Source organism: Heliconius melpomene, chromosome 12 (genome assembly GCF_056956725.1).
Source record: "Heliconius melpomene rosina isolate 202511_hmr_F chromosome 12, ASM5695672v1, whole genome shotgun sequence".
NCBI lineage: Eukaryota > Metazoa > Arthropoda > Insecta > Lepidoptera > Nymphalidae > Heliconius > Heliconius melpomene.
The window spans coordinates 7,919,674-7,931,414 of NC_140400.1; the positions used below are offsets into that span (position 1 = coordinate 7,919,674).

Below are 11,741 nucleotides of genomic sequence, written 5' to 3' on the forward strand. Positions count from 1 at the left end.
TTGCCAGGTAGGAAAACCACATACAATAATTGATAAATACTAAAAGCTCTATCAATATAATGTTGAATAATAAAAAAAACAAAATCGGTTGACTCAGTCAAAAGTTCTGAAGTAACAAATATAAAAAAAATACTGCCGAATTGATAATCTCTTTTTCTTATAGAAGTCGGTTAAAAAAGAGAAGTCTATTTTAAGTAATTTTTCAATCAATAAAATCTACGTCGCCTAATTTAAAGAGGTCCCTACTGTTAATCCTAATAAACTATTGGGCTTGTTTATTTTCTTTTTAGTTTTATACAGTCGGGGTTTTTGTTTTTTTAAATATTTTTTTATAATAGACGAATAACGTTTACAAAAGCTGAAACCTAATACAGATTAACAATAAATTTGACATTTAATAAATTGTGTCACTTTCACATGCCTCATGCAGTACTTATGCGCATTATATCTGCGTAAGTGCGTAGTTTGCTTACATATTGAAGCTTATTTTTAACACGTGCTCTATCGGAAAAAAACGCTGTTATATACAACTCTTTCATTAGATTTATTAGCATTGCGAGACTTATTGCGTTAGTAATATAGCAATTATAACAAGATGAGTGAGGAAAATAAGGTTATGTTTCATGAAATGGAACTAGATGACAGAATTTTAAAGGTATGTTATTGGTGAATGATTTGAATAAAAACTGTATTTTCGAGTAAGTAGTCTAGTCATCTATATTCTATCTAGCTTGTTTTAGGCTATATCACAACTTGGATGGCCAAATCCTACATTAATTCAAGAAACCGCAATACCACTTTTATTGGAGGGCAAAGATGTTCTCATGAGGGCAAGAACGGGATCAGGGAAGACAGCAGCATTCACAATACCAGTAATACAAAAAATATTGAACTTAAAAAACTCAAGCACACATCAATGTATCAAAGCCCTTATATTATCACCTAGCAAGGAATTATGTGGACAGGTATATATATAGTTATTATTTTATATTTTATGATTCTAAATGAAAGCTGAAATCAATATGAAATATTCAGGTGTACAGTCCCAAAGAGCACGGAAAACAGCAAGCTTCTAAGTCAACACACTTAAAAGATATAGGTAAAAGATATGAGCTATAGGGTACCTTGTAGCTTACCCCCACAAACGTAAGTTTGTCTACTTTTATAAGTACTACTACTAATACTACTTTTCACAACCAACAATTCTGAAATTGATACAGAATCTTAGTCTTTGGAGAGTGAGTCCAAGTCACACTTAATCAGTTTTATATGCCCCCGAATATAAGTTATAAAATTTTTAACAGCACATTTCTTTGTTCCCAGATAACATCTGTAATAAATGATTTAACATTAAAATGTGCCAGAGAAGTCAGATGTATAGATATTTCTTCAAATGGAGACATGCAAATACAGAAGTCACTATTAGCTGATAAGCCAGATATTGTAGTAGCAACTCCATCGAGAGCACTTGCACATTTGAAAACAAGTAGTATGAGATTAAAGGAAGATTTGGCTGTTTTAGTTGTTGATGAAGCTGATTTAGTATTTTCATTTGGTTATGAAGATGAAATTAAAGAGTTACTTGGGTAAATATAAATATAATATGTTTTATATCTTAATAACTTTTATGTATATTATAAATTAAAAAAATGATTCATACTTTATCTGCACATTCAACTTTTTCCACTTTTGGGAATATATGAAAATAATATAAATATCCCAGAAGTGGAGATTGAACCCACAAATATAACAATGGTCCCTAGGTAAAGTATGAAAAGTGAAAAGTTGCAAGCATCTATTATTGCTGTTTTGAACTACTAAGAAGGGTAGTTTTCGATTACATACATGTTTAAAAAATTTTATATTATATATTAAGTAGGAAAATTTATAGACTGAAAAAAACTATTGTACTTTTTGGTGTAATATCAAATTTTTATTTTATATTTTTATTTAATTTTACTTTATATTAATACTATATATTTATTTCTCATCTCATCAATATAAAATATTTTTTTCATACATTGTATAGATATCTACCTAAAATATACCAAGCAGTGCTCGCCTCTGCCACACTGTCAGATGATGTGTTGAGTCTCAAGAAAATAGTTCTACGGAATCCAGTAACTTTAAAACTTGAAGAACCTGAACTGGCCCCATCTTCACAATTACAACATTACCATCTATTTGCAGAAGAAGATGATAAAGCAGCCATTTTATATGCACTATTAAAATTGAATCTAATAAGGGGCAAAAGTATAATTTTTGTGAGGACTGTTGATAGATGTTATAAGTGAGTGTATTTTCTTCCTTATATAAAAAAAAAACAACAGCGACACAACTTGTGATTTTGACTTTGATATATCACTAAGGAGTAGGGGAGTTAAAAAATGCTACGAAAAACATCACATGCTTAATTAACAGCCCTGTAGCATATTGAATGCCAAACTTCACCACTATGTTTTGTCTACCAGAGCAGGGAAATAAAAATTATTTTAATATAAATATTCTATGGATCATCTATTCAGGGGATCAAATCGATAATTTTCTTTCCACATAGGTTAGATGTCTTAAGTATTGCTTATTATTGCAAAGAATATAAATGTCCTTTTGTGGATGGTGACTACATTTCAGTTAAGATTGTGGTTGTTATATATAAAGACAATATTGGATTCAATCACCTAACAAAAAGTTTCTGTAGTTGAACGGAATTAAGAGTTAAATTACTTTCTAACATTTTGCAAAATGCTTTATCAGCCAATACAAGTACTTTAGTAGAAACTTTCGACTCTGAGATGGATCTTGAAAGTGATAAATAGTAGGGCCCTAGTCATTATTCTCTAACAAATCAATACATTTATTCTGAAACTAGTTAACTATCTCTTTTAACTTAACTTTTGTAAGAAAATAAATTATGTTAGTAGATAGTATAATTTATAAGTATATTTAAGATATCAATATGTATTATTTTTCTTATAGGTTGAAATTATACCTAGAACAGTTCAAAATTGGTTCTTGCGTGCTCAATTCTGAATTACCAGCTGCCGTAAGATGTTTATCCGTAGAACAGTTTAACAGGGGAAGATATCAGATTATAGTGGCCTCTGATGAGAAAGCCTTGGAGAAACCTGATGGTGGGTTATTGACTGGGGAAGAAATTGGGGAGCAGAAAAAGGTTGGTTATAAATTTTTATCATTTTTGCTTCATGTTTGGTCCCTAGAGTGAATGGAGTGCCACACGCTACTCTTAATAATAATGACCCTTTACTTTCATTCTGAATTATATAGAAATGGAATTAATAAAAAAATGCCATTACTATTGTTTTTTGTGAAATTTAGTGAGATGCAAAGCTTGATTGTGACATAAAAATAACATAAGTACATTTTTGCATAATATTACAGCAAAAATCAAAACGTAAAAAGGATAAGGAATCAGGGGTATCCCGTGGAATAGATTTTCAGCATGTGTCAAATGTCATCAACTTTGATTTCCCGTTGGACATTAATTCTTATGTACACCGTGCTGGACGCACTGCGAGGGGGAATAATCAGGTAATGAAAATATTTTTTTAGAAAACATAAAAAAATGATTTGAACCCACACATCTTGGCCTTTCATTTCCTTTTTGTTATTCTTCTATTTTATCTACATTGTGTTTTTTTTTAATTATTAAGTAATATGTTCAATTATAGTTGTAAAGCCAGATACAGCATAGTCATTGTGTTATTTCAACCGGCTATGCATAAGTGAAAACATTTCTTGTAACATATTTTATTTTTAGCTTGATGTATTCCGCATATAGTAGGGTAGGTGCGAGAACTTGGACACTTAGCGTTAAGATACTTCATTTCTATAAAGACGTTTATCACGTTCTGCCGAATTCTCGGAACTCGGAGGCATTGCGTGTTGAGTAGCGGAACTCTACAGCGCGGTTTGCCTCATTACCATAGCGAGGAAATGAAAATATCTAATTCTCTCGAGATTTTCAAATAGAATTAAATTCTCTCGAGAGGGAATCGAACCCACAACCTGCGCCACGACTGGACTCAATAATAATATTAATTATTCTAGTGTAATAATAATTATTCTTATAATGTAGCTATTAGCAAACTTACAAAATAAACGAACAGTAAATAATGAATTATAATACACACATTTCCACTTGGCTATGATGGCGTCAAATAATATACAGTGATTTTATTTTTAAGGGATCAGTTTTGTCTTTCGTATCAATAAGAGAAAAACCATTAATGTATGCTGTAGAAGAACATTTATCTAAAGGATTTAATGGGCAACAAGTTATACAGTAAGTTATAGTTCTTTATATTTATATTAAAAATGTCCCACTTAGTTTCTTGAGTCTGTTCTTCTAAGGTCTGAGGCATTAACGTTAGTGAAATGGTGGTAGATTATTTGACTTTAATAAAATGAAGCATATAACTTCTTATTTTGAATAAAATTATTTGACTTTGACTCTGAATCTCTAAACCACATATCAATTAGCTATTTGGTGAAAAATGTAAAAAGAGAAGTGATTTATCACCATACTCTATGCTACTTAATGGTTAAATAAGAAGAAAAAAATATGAAGTAAAATAATTTCATTCAAAACAGGGTTTGTTGAGTTCCGCCAATCAACACGCAATGTCTCGAAAAATTAGGCAGAAAGCGGGAAACGTAGCGGCTTAAATACTAGGTTCCTTCTGCCTACCCTGCTATATATGGGATACAGTGTGAAGTTGATTTTTTTTTACTTATATATTTTATGGTATAACTCCCTTTTTTTCCCAGAAAATATGAATTCGCACTAGATGAAGTGGAAGGATTTCGCTATCGATCTAGAGACGCGTGGCGCGCCGTCACACGCATCGCTGTACGAGAGGCGCGGTTGAAGGAAATCAAACAGGAACTGCTTAATTGTAAGAAATTACAGGTTTGTGGATGTTATTTTGTTGACTTAAGTTAGAATTGGAGGGATAGTGTCTGAGTGTATGTACAAGCGTTAGTTGTGAGCTTGATCCGTGTTTAGAAGAAGAATTGAATTAAGAACGAAAAAATTCGTCAAGCAAGATTTATATTTCTTTTTCTGCTTTGCTAAAACAAAGTGTTAAATGTGTCCTGATATGTGAGGATGTTATAATGCATCTGTCTTCTTATTTAAAACCAAAAGCTAAAAGAAAAGGAAATTGTGAATACATATTTTTCTCCATCGCACTTCTTTGGCAAATGTGAATAAACCCACAACCACCATATACCCTGAAACATACCAATTAATGAACCTCTTAATAAATTATTTTCACATGATGAAAACCATCGAACATAAAACATTGATGAACGACTAATCTTCTCTCTGACAACCATTCCAGAATCTTCTCCCATCCACCTAAAAGCCTCCATGCAACTTACACTTATATCATACTTTCAGGGATATTTTGAAGAAAATCCAACTGACTTACTAGCATTAAAACGTGATAAGGCACTTCATACTGTACGACTTCAGTCACAACTGGCTCATGTACCAGAATACCTTCTACCAGCTGCCCTCAGAAGTGAGGATGTAGAACCTGATGTGGAAGCACCTGTCCCAGCTAAGAAGAGGAAGGTCAACTTCGGTAGTGCTAAACGCCATAAGTACCAAGTGAGTTCCTCTTTTTGTATATTTTTTGTGTTACAGAATTATTTTTTGCAAAATTTTGGTATTTTTTTAATATTTTTCATTCTGATGTGTATTGTAAAATGAGGACCAAACCACCATGATGCCTTATAAAGTCAGTTTTATTTTGCTAAAATTAATTACTATAAAAAGTATTTACGACATTGGGCGTGGCCTTTAGTTCCACCATTCCACAGTGAAAATAGATTAGAAAGAAGAGAAAAGTGTATTAGATCTTAAATATAAACATGTATAAAAATGAGGCCGCAAGGCAAAGGGCGGCGATGAGTTCTGCCACTCAACACGCAACGCCTCCAGAATTGGGCAGAAAGTGGGGATCGGAGTGTCTTAACACTACGTTCCCTCTGTCTACCCTGCTGTGTGCGGCAAAAAGCGTGAAGCTGATTTGATTTTTTTGATTAGATTATCTTATTATTTGTTTTACCAGGCACGACAAAGCGATCCCCTCAAGAGTTTTCAACTAAAGAACTTAAAGAAAACGTCTACTGGAGACACGGATACGTAATACACTGTTAGTATAGCATGGGGGGAATCATTTGTTTAAATAAAGTTATTTTTAATAATAATGAATTGTTTTTATACAATTGTTATAATAAAATTTATTGAATGGCAATCTTTTCTTTGTAGAGTTGATGATGAGTACTAAAATGGGGTACTGTGGAAGCATGATGTTAAAATATTAAATATTTAGATTATATAATTTGTTTTTATTATTTAATTCATTTTGGGTATGATTGCTGGATATATAAAGGCAGTGATTTTAAAGGATTGTTGTCCGTCTGTCAAGACCATTTATTTTGAAATTGCTTTAATATATTAAGCTGAAATTATATTTCTGCATTTTGTATGAAATTTGCCGCGTAATAAATTCTATAGAGTACTTTCTGTCAACCTATAGTTATGAAATTTGATCATTGAAAAATTGAAAAAAATATTAGAAACATATTTGTAGTTCATTTCGTTTCTGTCTACTTTTGTAACGCTCGGAACGCCAGATTTAAAGAACCATGCCATACCATATTTTTGTAACTTTTACGTCCTGTTCACGTTTTTCGACAAACTTGAAATTGGTACGGAAGCACTCACATTTAAGCGGTTTTTTTAATTATTATCATTTACCGTAAAGCTAAAATTGGTTTTGTTTTTAGTAGAATGAAATTATTTCTGCGCTACAGAAATTTCTACACTTAAGTATTTTATATATATTTTGTTAAATACTTAATATTCTGCATATAATTTTATATATTTACTTCTTTATAATTTCAATAAATATTACCATATTCTTAAAAAAAAAATAAATATAACCATATTCTTAAAAATAAACTCTTCTCATATAATGATACTAAAATACATTTCCTATTGGATATTTTTCAGCCATCCAATTGGATATATTTGATTCATACTTGTAATGAAAAAAATATTGGCAATAATATTATTCTGATATATTAATCAATATTATTAAATAAATGGAAATTAAGTATTTTAAAAAGGCTGTATGTTATCTTTGGAGTATATAAATAATAAAAAAATGGGAAATCCTATATTTTTACAATTGCCGCCGAAATAAATAAATAATATTTTCTTCTAGGTATTTGTTTAGAAAATAATGAGAGTAAAAGTTGGAAAACCAAAACAATAAAGTAATTATAATACAAAAATAACCAACGATAGATACAATACGACGCCATGATGTAAAAACATGAAAGAAAACGTCACATTTTGTTATTAAAATTAGAATTAAACGAGTGGACCGCGCAGAACGCAAGTCCAACTACCAAAAATTAAGCGCAAAACGTATCCCAAAAGGGATAGTTACAGGCGTCGCGTCCAAACGCAGTGCAATGTCCGGCGCCGGCCCGGGGCAACCGCCTTCCTGATCGCGGTACACCCTGCGCAAGGTTAGTATGTCAACGAAGAAAGTGTCTGCCTTTTTATAGCCGCGAGTGGATATCTTGCCATCGCGATTTAATTGTTTTATTGTTATTTTGTATAACGACATCTCTTAGGCAAATTTGAGTTATAGTTTTGGATTTGTTTTTTTTTTTCATGAAAGGAGGTTTTATTTTCATAGTTTTTGTGAAAAGGGTTATTCGAGAATCGTATTAGAAATTTTCCATTGGTACCTATAACGAAATATAAACGATTTTTTTTGCGTTGTATATTAATATATAAGGGTTTAAAGCTATATTATAATTCAGAAGAAATGTTTAAAATAATTATTTATTTTATAGAAATGTTCGATTCCGCAAGACTACGCTTTGTTCTATAATCGGAAATCGGAATGTACAGAATTTCAATGGTAGGTATGAATATATATTTACTTGTAAGATTTTTCTTTTGTCTTAAATAAGCCTTAATTAAGCCTTAAATAAGAAAAATCTTACAAAATTATAATTCATCTATAAGAAATTCAGAAACAGATTAATAACATTTATCTATTAAAAATTTAGTTAAATGTTTTTTGAATTTTATAAGTGGCAATTCTTTTAAAACTTTTAGCGCAAAAAAGCGTTAATTGTTTCGTATTTATTTAATTATTTTTTTAATTCGATTATAATATAATAATCTAGCTACATAACCTTGGTATTCAGGTGCAATAAAATACTATAAATATATTTTTTCAAAAATGTATTACTTCAAATTGATTTGGAATTTCGTCTCTTTTTTGGCGGTTCTTTGATAACAGTTTTGGAGTCGCTGAAAGCCTTCCTCAGTGCAAATGCTTGTTGTCGTATGGACACATTTCTAGAAGGTTCCAGTGAGGAGAACGGTCTGCTCAGGTAGTACCCGTACGCTCCCATCTCTCTACGCTGCCACGGACTTGCTGTTATCCTGGGGAATAATATTTATTAAAATTTTAATTTTATTGAAAATGTTGTGGCAGGCAGTAGGAACCTAGTCTTAAGTTCCAAGTCTGTTACAAGTTCTCAAGCATTGGCCAGTTAAAAAGTCATTGCATGTAGACTGGCAGAACTCAACGCTTTTTTTTTTATTTTAAAAAAACTACATCCACGGGCGCATAGTTGCCCGTGCCTTTTTTTATTTTAAGAAAGTTCTTTTAATGTGGCGTACTTAATTTTGGGACAATTTAAACTGTACTTATATCTAGAGCTTATACTAGAGGGGTTGGATGAGACCCCTACCGACAATCTTTTTATTTTTTTTTTATTTTTTATTATAGTCTTTTGTATAATTATTATAGTCTTTTGTATAATTATTATGTATATAGGTGTGGAATTTTAGATTTGGCCTGGCTTATGCAGAACGCCTTCCTTAAGTTTTTGGATCAGTGCCTCTATCACCCTATCGTCTCTTTGTGACATTGCCCCTTTTAGGTTCGCCTCCACCACCTCCGTAAATGAAGCGTCCACCGCTCGGCTGATGAAGTTGCCTATTGCGTCACCGCCATCGTCAGAGTAATAGACACAGGTGTTGGTGTGTCTCGTCACTGCGACGACTGCGTGAGAGACGCTCTCATGTACTCGGATCCGTGCGCGTCCGGTTCGGACGATGACGACGTCTGCGAAGGTCTGCCCCTGAGCCTCATGGATAGTCATGACTCGCGAACCTGCTCCAGCTCCATATCCCTGGTCTTTCAGCTGCCTCTTCTCCTCCTGCGTGTGGACCAGATATAGGGTGCCGTCAACTCTTACACGAACTCAACGCTTACACGCTTCATCACGCTTACACGCTTTGTTTACTAAGGCGAGGAAATGATAACAATGTATTAAAGCCCCCGACTACCTAAGGTTAAAGCATATCACGGATTATTTTTTTTATATATACATAAGTAGGTATATAAGTGTGTATGTAACTATTATTTACCATATCATAAGTGGCGGAGCGGCTGGCTTTGGTCTAGTTTGTATATATACAGCGAGGGGCAGAATCGAAAACATCCAGATCATCCACTGTTGCATCAATCTACAACTCTCTTGGTCTTCAATCAATAATGTATAGCCATTTTCCTAAATATGATTATTAGTTAGATAAGAAGTTCTCAGTTCGTACCAAATGGAGAGATAGTTAGTTGTCTTATTATTTATTTTTAATGCATCTTCCGCACTGATACTTCATTCCGTTTTCATTTATTGGTGTATAGATAGGCAAATCGAAGGGTTGACTTGACTTTAGTTTTGTACCAACTGTATTGTTTAAAGGTTTTTTGAGCCTTAATTTTTCGTTGTAATGGGCACGTCCCACCCAGCCTCCATATCTACGTCCATTATCGTATTACGTATTTTTTAATCAAGATTCAATATAATGAAATTAATGTTTGTATAACTATAAACCTTTCCTCCCAGGAACGAATCGAATAATAATTTACAGAAACTTTTCATCGAAAATTTTTAAATAAAATTAATAAACATAGTGTTTGTTCTAAACATATTTAATTATGAATAAAAAAAATACTTACTGCAGCATAACAATATTCTATGAAGAATTTCGTAACGTTTACAATAATGGACCAAAAATGAAGACTGTATATTATCATCCAAATGAACAGAAGGTGCTGCAACAAAAGTAAACACTGTATTTCTTCGGATTATTTTAACAGCTAATATCTAAAACACCATATTATAAGTCCCAAACTCTTCGATACACTAGTGATAAATTATCATAATCGGTGGTAGTAGATTCAAAATCACTTAGGAAATTGTGGAGCCACCATCTCAATTTTATTTATTTCCACATTGCCAACATTTTAACAATATTGAAAATAAAATATAATTGTTTCGAGGTAAATAGATAAACTCACTTGTTTTGGTTTGCTCGTAGAGCTAAAACAAAATTGTGTTATTTTCGTTATACCTGTATAATAAGTTCCCATATCGGCACGCGTCTGAACATAAACCTTCTAAACATGACAGATACTATGCGATGCGCGAGCGCGGCAGACCCTACTGCCCATAGAAACGTTGGTATTGTAGACAAGTAGGTTTCACCACATTTCGCACTAATTAGAAACTGAAAAATTGTAACTCATATACTATAGCATAAAGTCAGGAGGACCGGCAACCGCTAGGGAAGAAAGGTGCTCGAATGGCGACCATGTTTTGGCAAAAGGCCGCCCTCCAACCAGGTGGACCGACGACCTACGGAAGACAGCGGGAATCCGACGGATTCGGTATGCTAACGAAGCAAAGCGCGGCGTTGATTTCCTCCTCTCATCACGCAATGCCTCCGAATTCAGCGGAAAGTGGGGAATGATCTTCCGTCGTGTCCTAGGTTCCCTCTGTCTACCCTGCTATATACGGGATACAGACTAAAGTTAAACAAGTCTAATAACATAAGCAAAAGAATTTAAAATATACTTATATGAACTATAGAATACCTCTATACTTCCCTTTTTGATATAATTCAAAACATTCCAATACGACATCCTCGACAGTGTTACATAGGAAATACACATCATAGAAACAAATTAATAATTTTACGGTTACATTGCTACGTGCTTTATATAAAAAAATATAGGATTTAGTATCGTACTGTATGTTGCTATGACATGGCCGTCCTGTTTCGTACGACGTTGTTTACGTCTTTGACGTCACACTGACATATCAATTATTTTTTTAATCGTCTACGTTTTGCGTTTCAGGTGTGGAAAACTCAACTAAAGTGTCGTTTATAATGTACTAAGTACTATATTAATTCGACGGAATGTGGAGAACGGAGTGTGTTAACACTAGGTTCCCTCTGCCTACCGCCTCTGCCCTGCTGTGTGCGGGATAGTGAGTGGAGCTGATCCTTTTTAGTTCTACTTTATGATTACATGCGGATCAAATGCAAATAACTAAAAATGTTGTATAACATTTACATAGTCTATCCCCATTGAAACTTGGACTACTCACTTCACTTGCATGGGCGTCTATAGTCTTCTTCGATAAATTAACTATTCAACACAATTTTTTTTTCAATTCGGACTAGTAGTTCCTGAGTTTAGTACGTTATACCATACAAAGCTTTATAAGCTTTATAATCTATATATATAAAAGGACTTGTCCTCACTGACTGAGGTAAGACGCACGCACAGCCGTAACCGCTGATGATGGAAACGTGAAATTTGGAC

The 11,741-nt window shown here is 33.0% G+C and overlaps 2 protein-coding genes and 1 non-coding gene across 4 annotated transcripts; 1 reads left to right on the plus strand and 2 right to left on the minus strand.

Annotated features, from left to right (window-relative positions):
- The first annotated feature begins 413 nt into the window (after positions 1-413).
- Positions 414-6,276, plus strand: Ddx56 (putative ATP-dependent RNA helicase DDX56). Of its 2 annotated transcripts, none has more exons than XM_085194288.1 (10): positions 414-655; positions 731-965; positions 1,324-1,586; positions 2,030-2,290; positions 2,977-3,172; positions 3,400-3,549; positions 4,206-4,303; positions 4,789-4,930; positions 5,423-5,635; positions 6,099-6,276. In XM_085194288.1, the coding sequence occupies exons 2-10, from the start codon at positions 825-827 to the stop codon at positions 6,174-6,176; spliced, it is 1,542 nt and encodes a 513-aa protein (XP_085050414.1). In that variant the 5' UTR covers positions 414-655; positions 731-824; the 3' UTR covers positions 6,177-6,276. The 2 variants fall into 2 exon arrangements, with proteins under 2 accessions (XP_085050414.1, XP_085050413.1); XM_085194287.1 differs by having other exon boundaries at positions 741-965.
- Positions 6,277-7,416: 1,140 nt separating this feature from the next.
- On the minus strand, positions 7,417-7,577 carry LOC146533724 (U1 spliceosomal RNA). The gene has a single exon (XR_014878608.1). It is a non-coding gene; the product is annotated as a U1 spliceosomal RNA (small nuclear RNA).
- Positions 7,578-8,307: 730 nt separating this feature from the next.
- LOC146533725 (uncharacterized) lies at positions 8,308-11,054 on the minus strand. Its single transcript, XM_085193786.1, has 5 exons — positions 11,007-11,054; positions 10,484-10,639; positions 10,089-10,184; positions 9,497-9,639; positions 8,308-8,503 (listed from the first exon to the last, which is right to left on the minus strand). Exons 1-5 carry the CDS (start codon positions 11,052-11,054, stop codon positions 8,308-8,310), a joined length of 639 nt encoding a protein of 212 aa, XP_085049912.1.
- Positions 11,055-11,741: the final 687 nt, after the last annotated feature.

Coding starts and splice junctions, on each gene's coding strand:
- Ddx56 (XM_085194287.1), top strand. CDS start 596: ATGAGTGAGGAAAATAAGGTTATGTTTCATGAAATGGAACTAGATGAC. Junction 2,291..2,976: donor ACTGTTGATAGATGTTATAA/GTGAGTGTATTT, acceptor TTTTTCTTATAG/GTTGAAATTATACCTAGAAC. Junction 4,931..5,422: donor TTAATTGTAAGAAATTACAG/GTTTGTGGATGT, acceptor TCATACTTTCAG/GGATATTTTGAAGAAAATCC.
- LOC146533725 (XM_085193786.1), bottom strand. CDS start 11,054: ATGTCGTATTGGAATGTTTTGAATTATATCAAAAAGGGAAGTATAGAG. Junction 10,185..10,483: donor TATGGGAACTTATTATACAG/GTATAACGAAAA, acceptor CTTTTGTTGCAG/CACCTTCTGTTCATTTGGAT. Junction 9,640..10,088: donor TAGAATATTGTTATGCTGCA/GTAAGTATTTTT, acceptor AATCATATTTAG/GAAAATGGCTATACATTATT.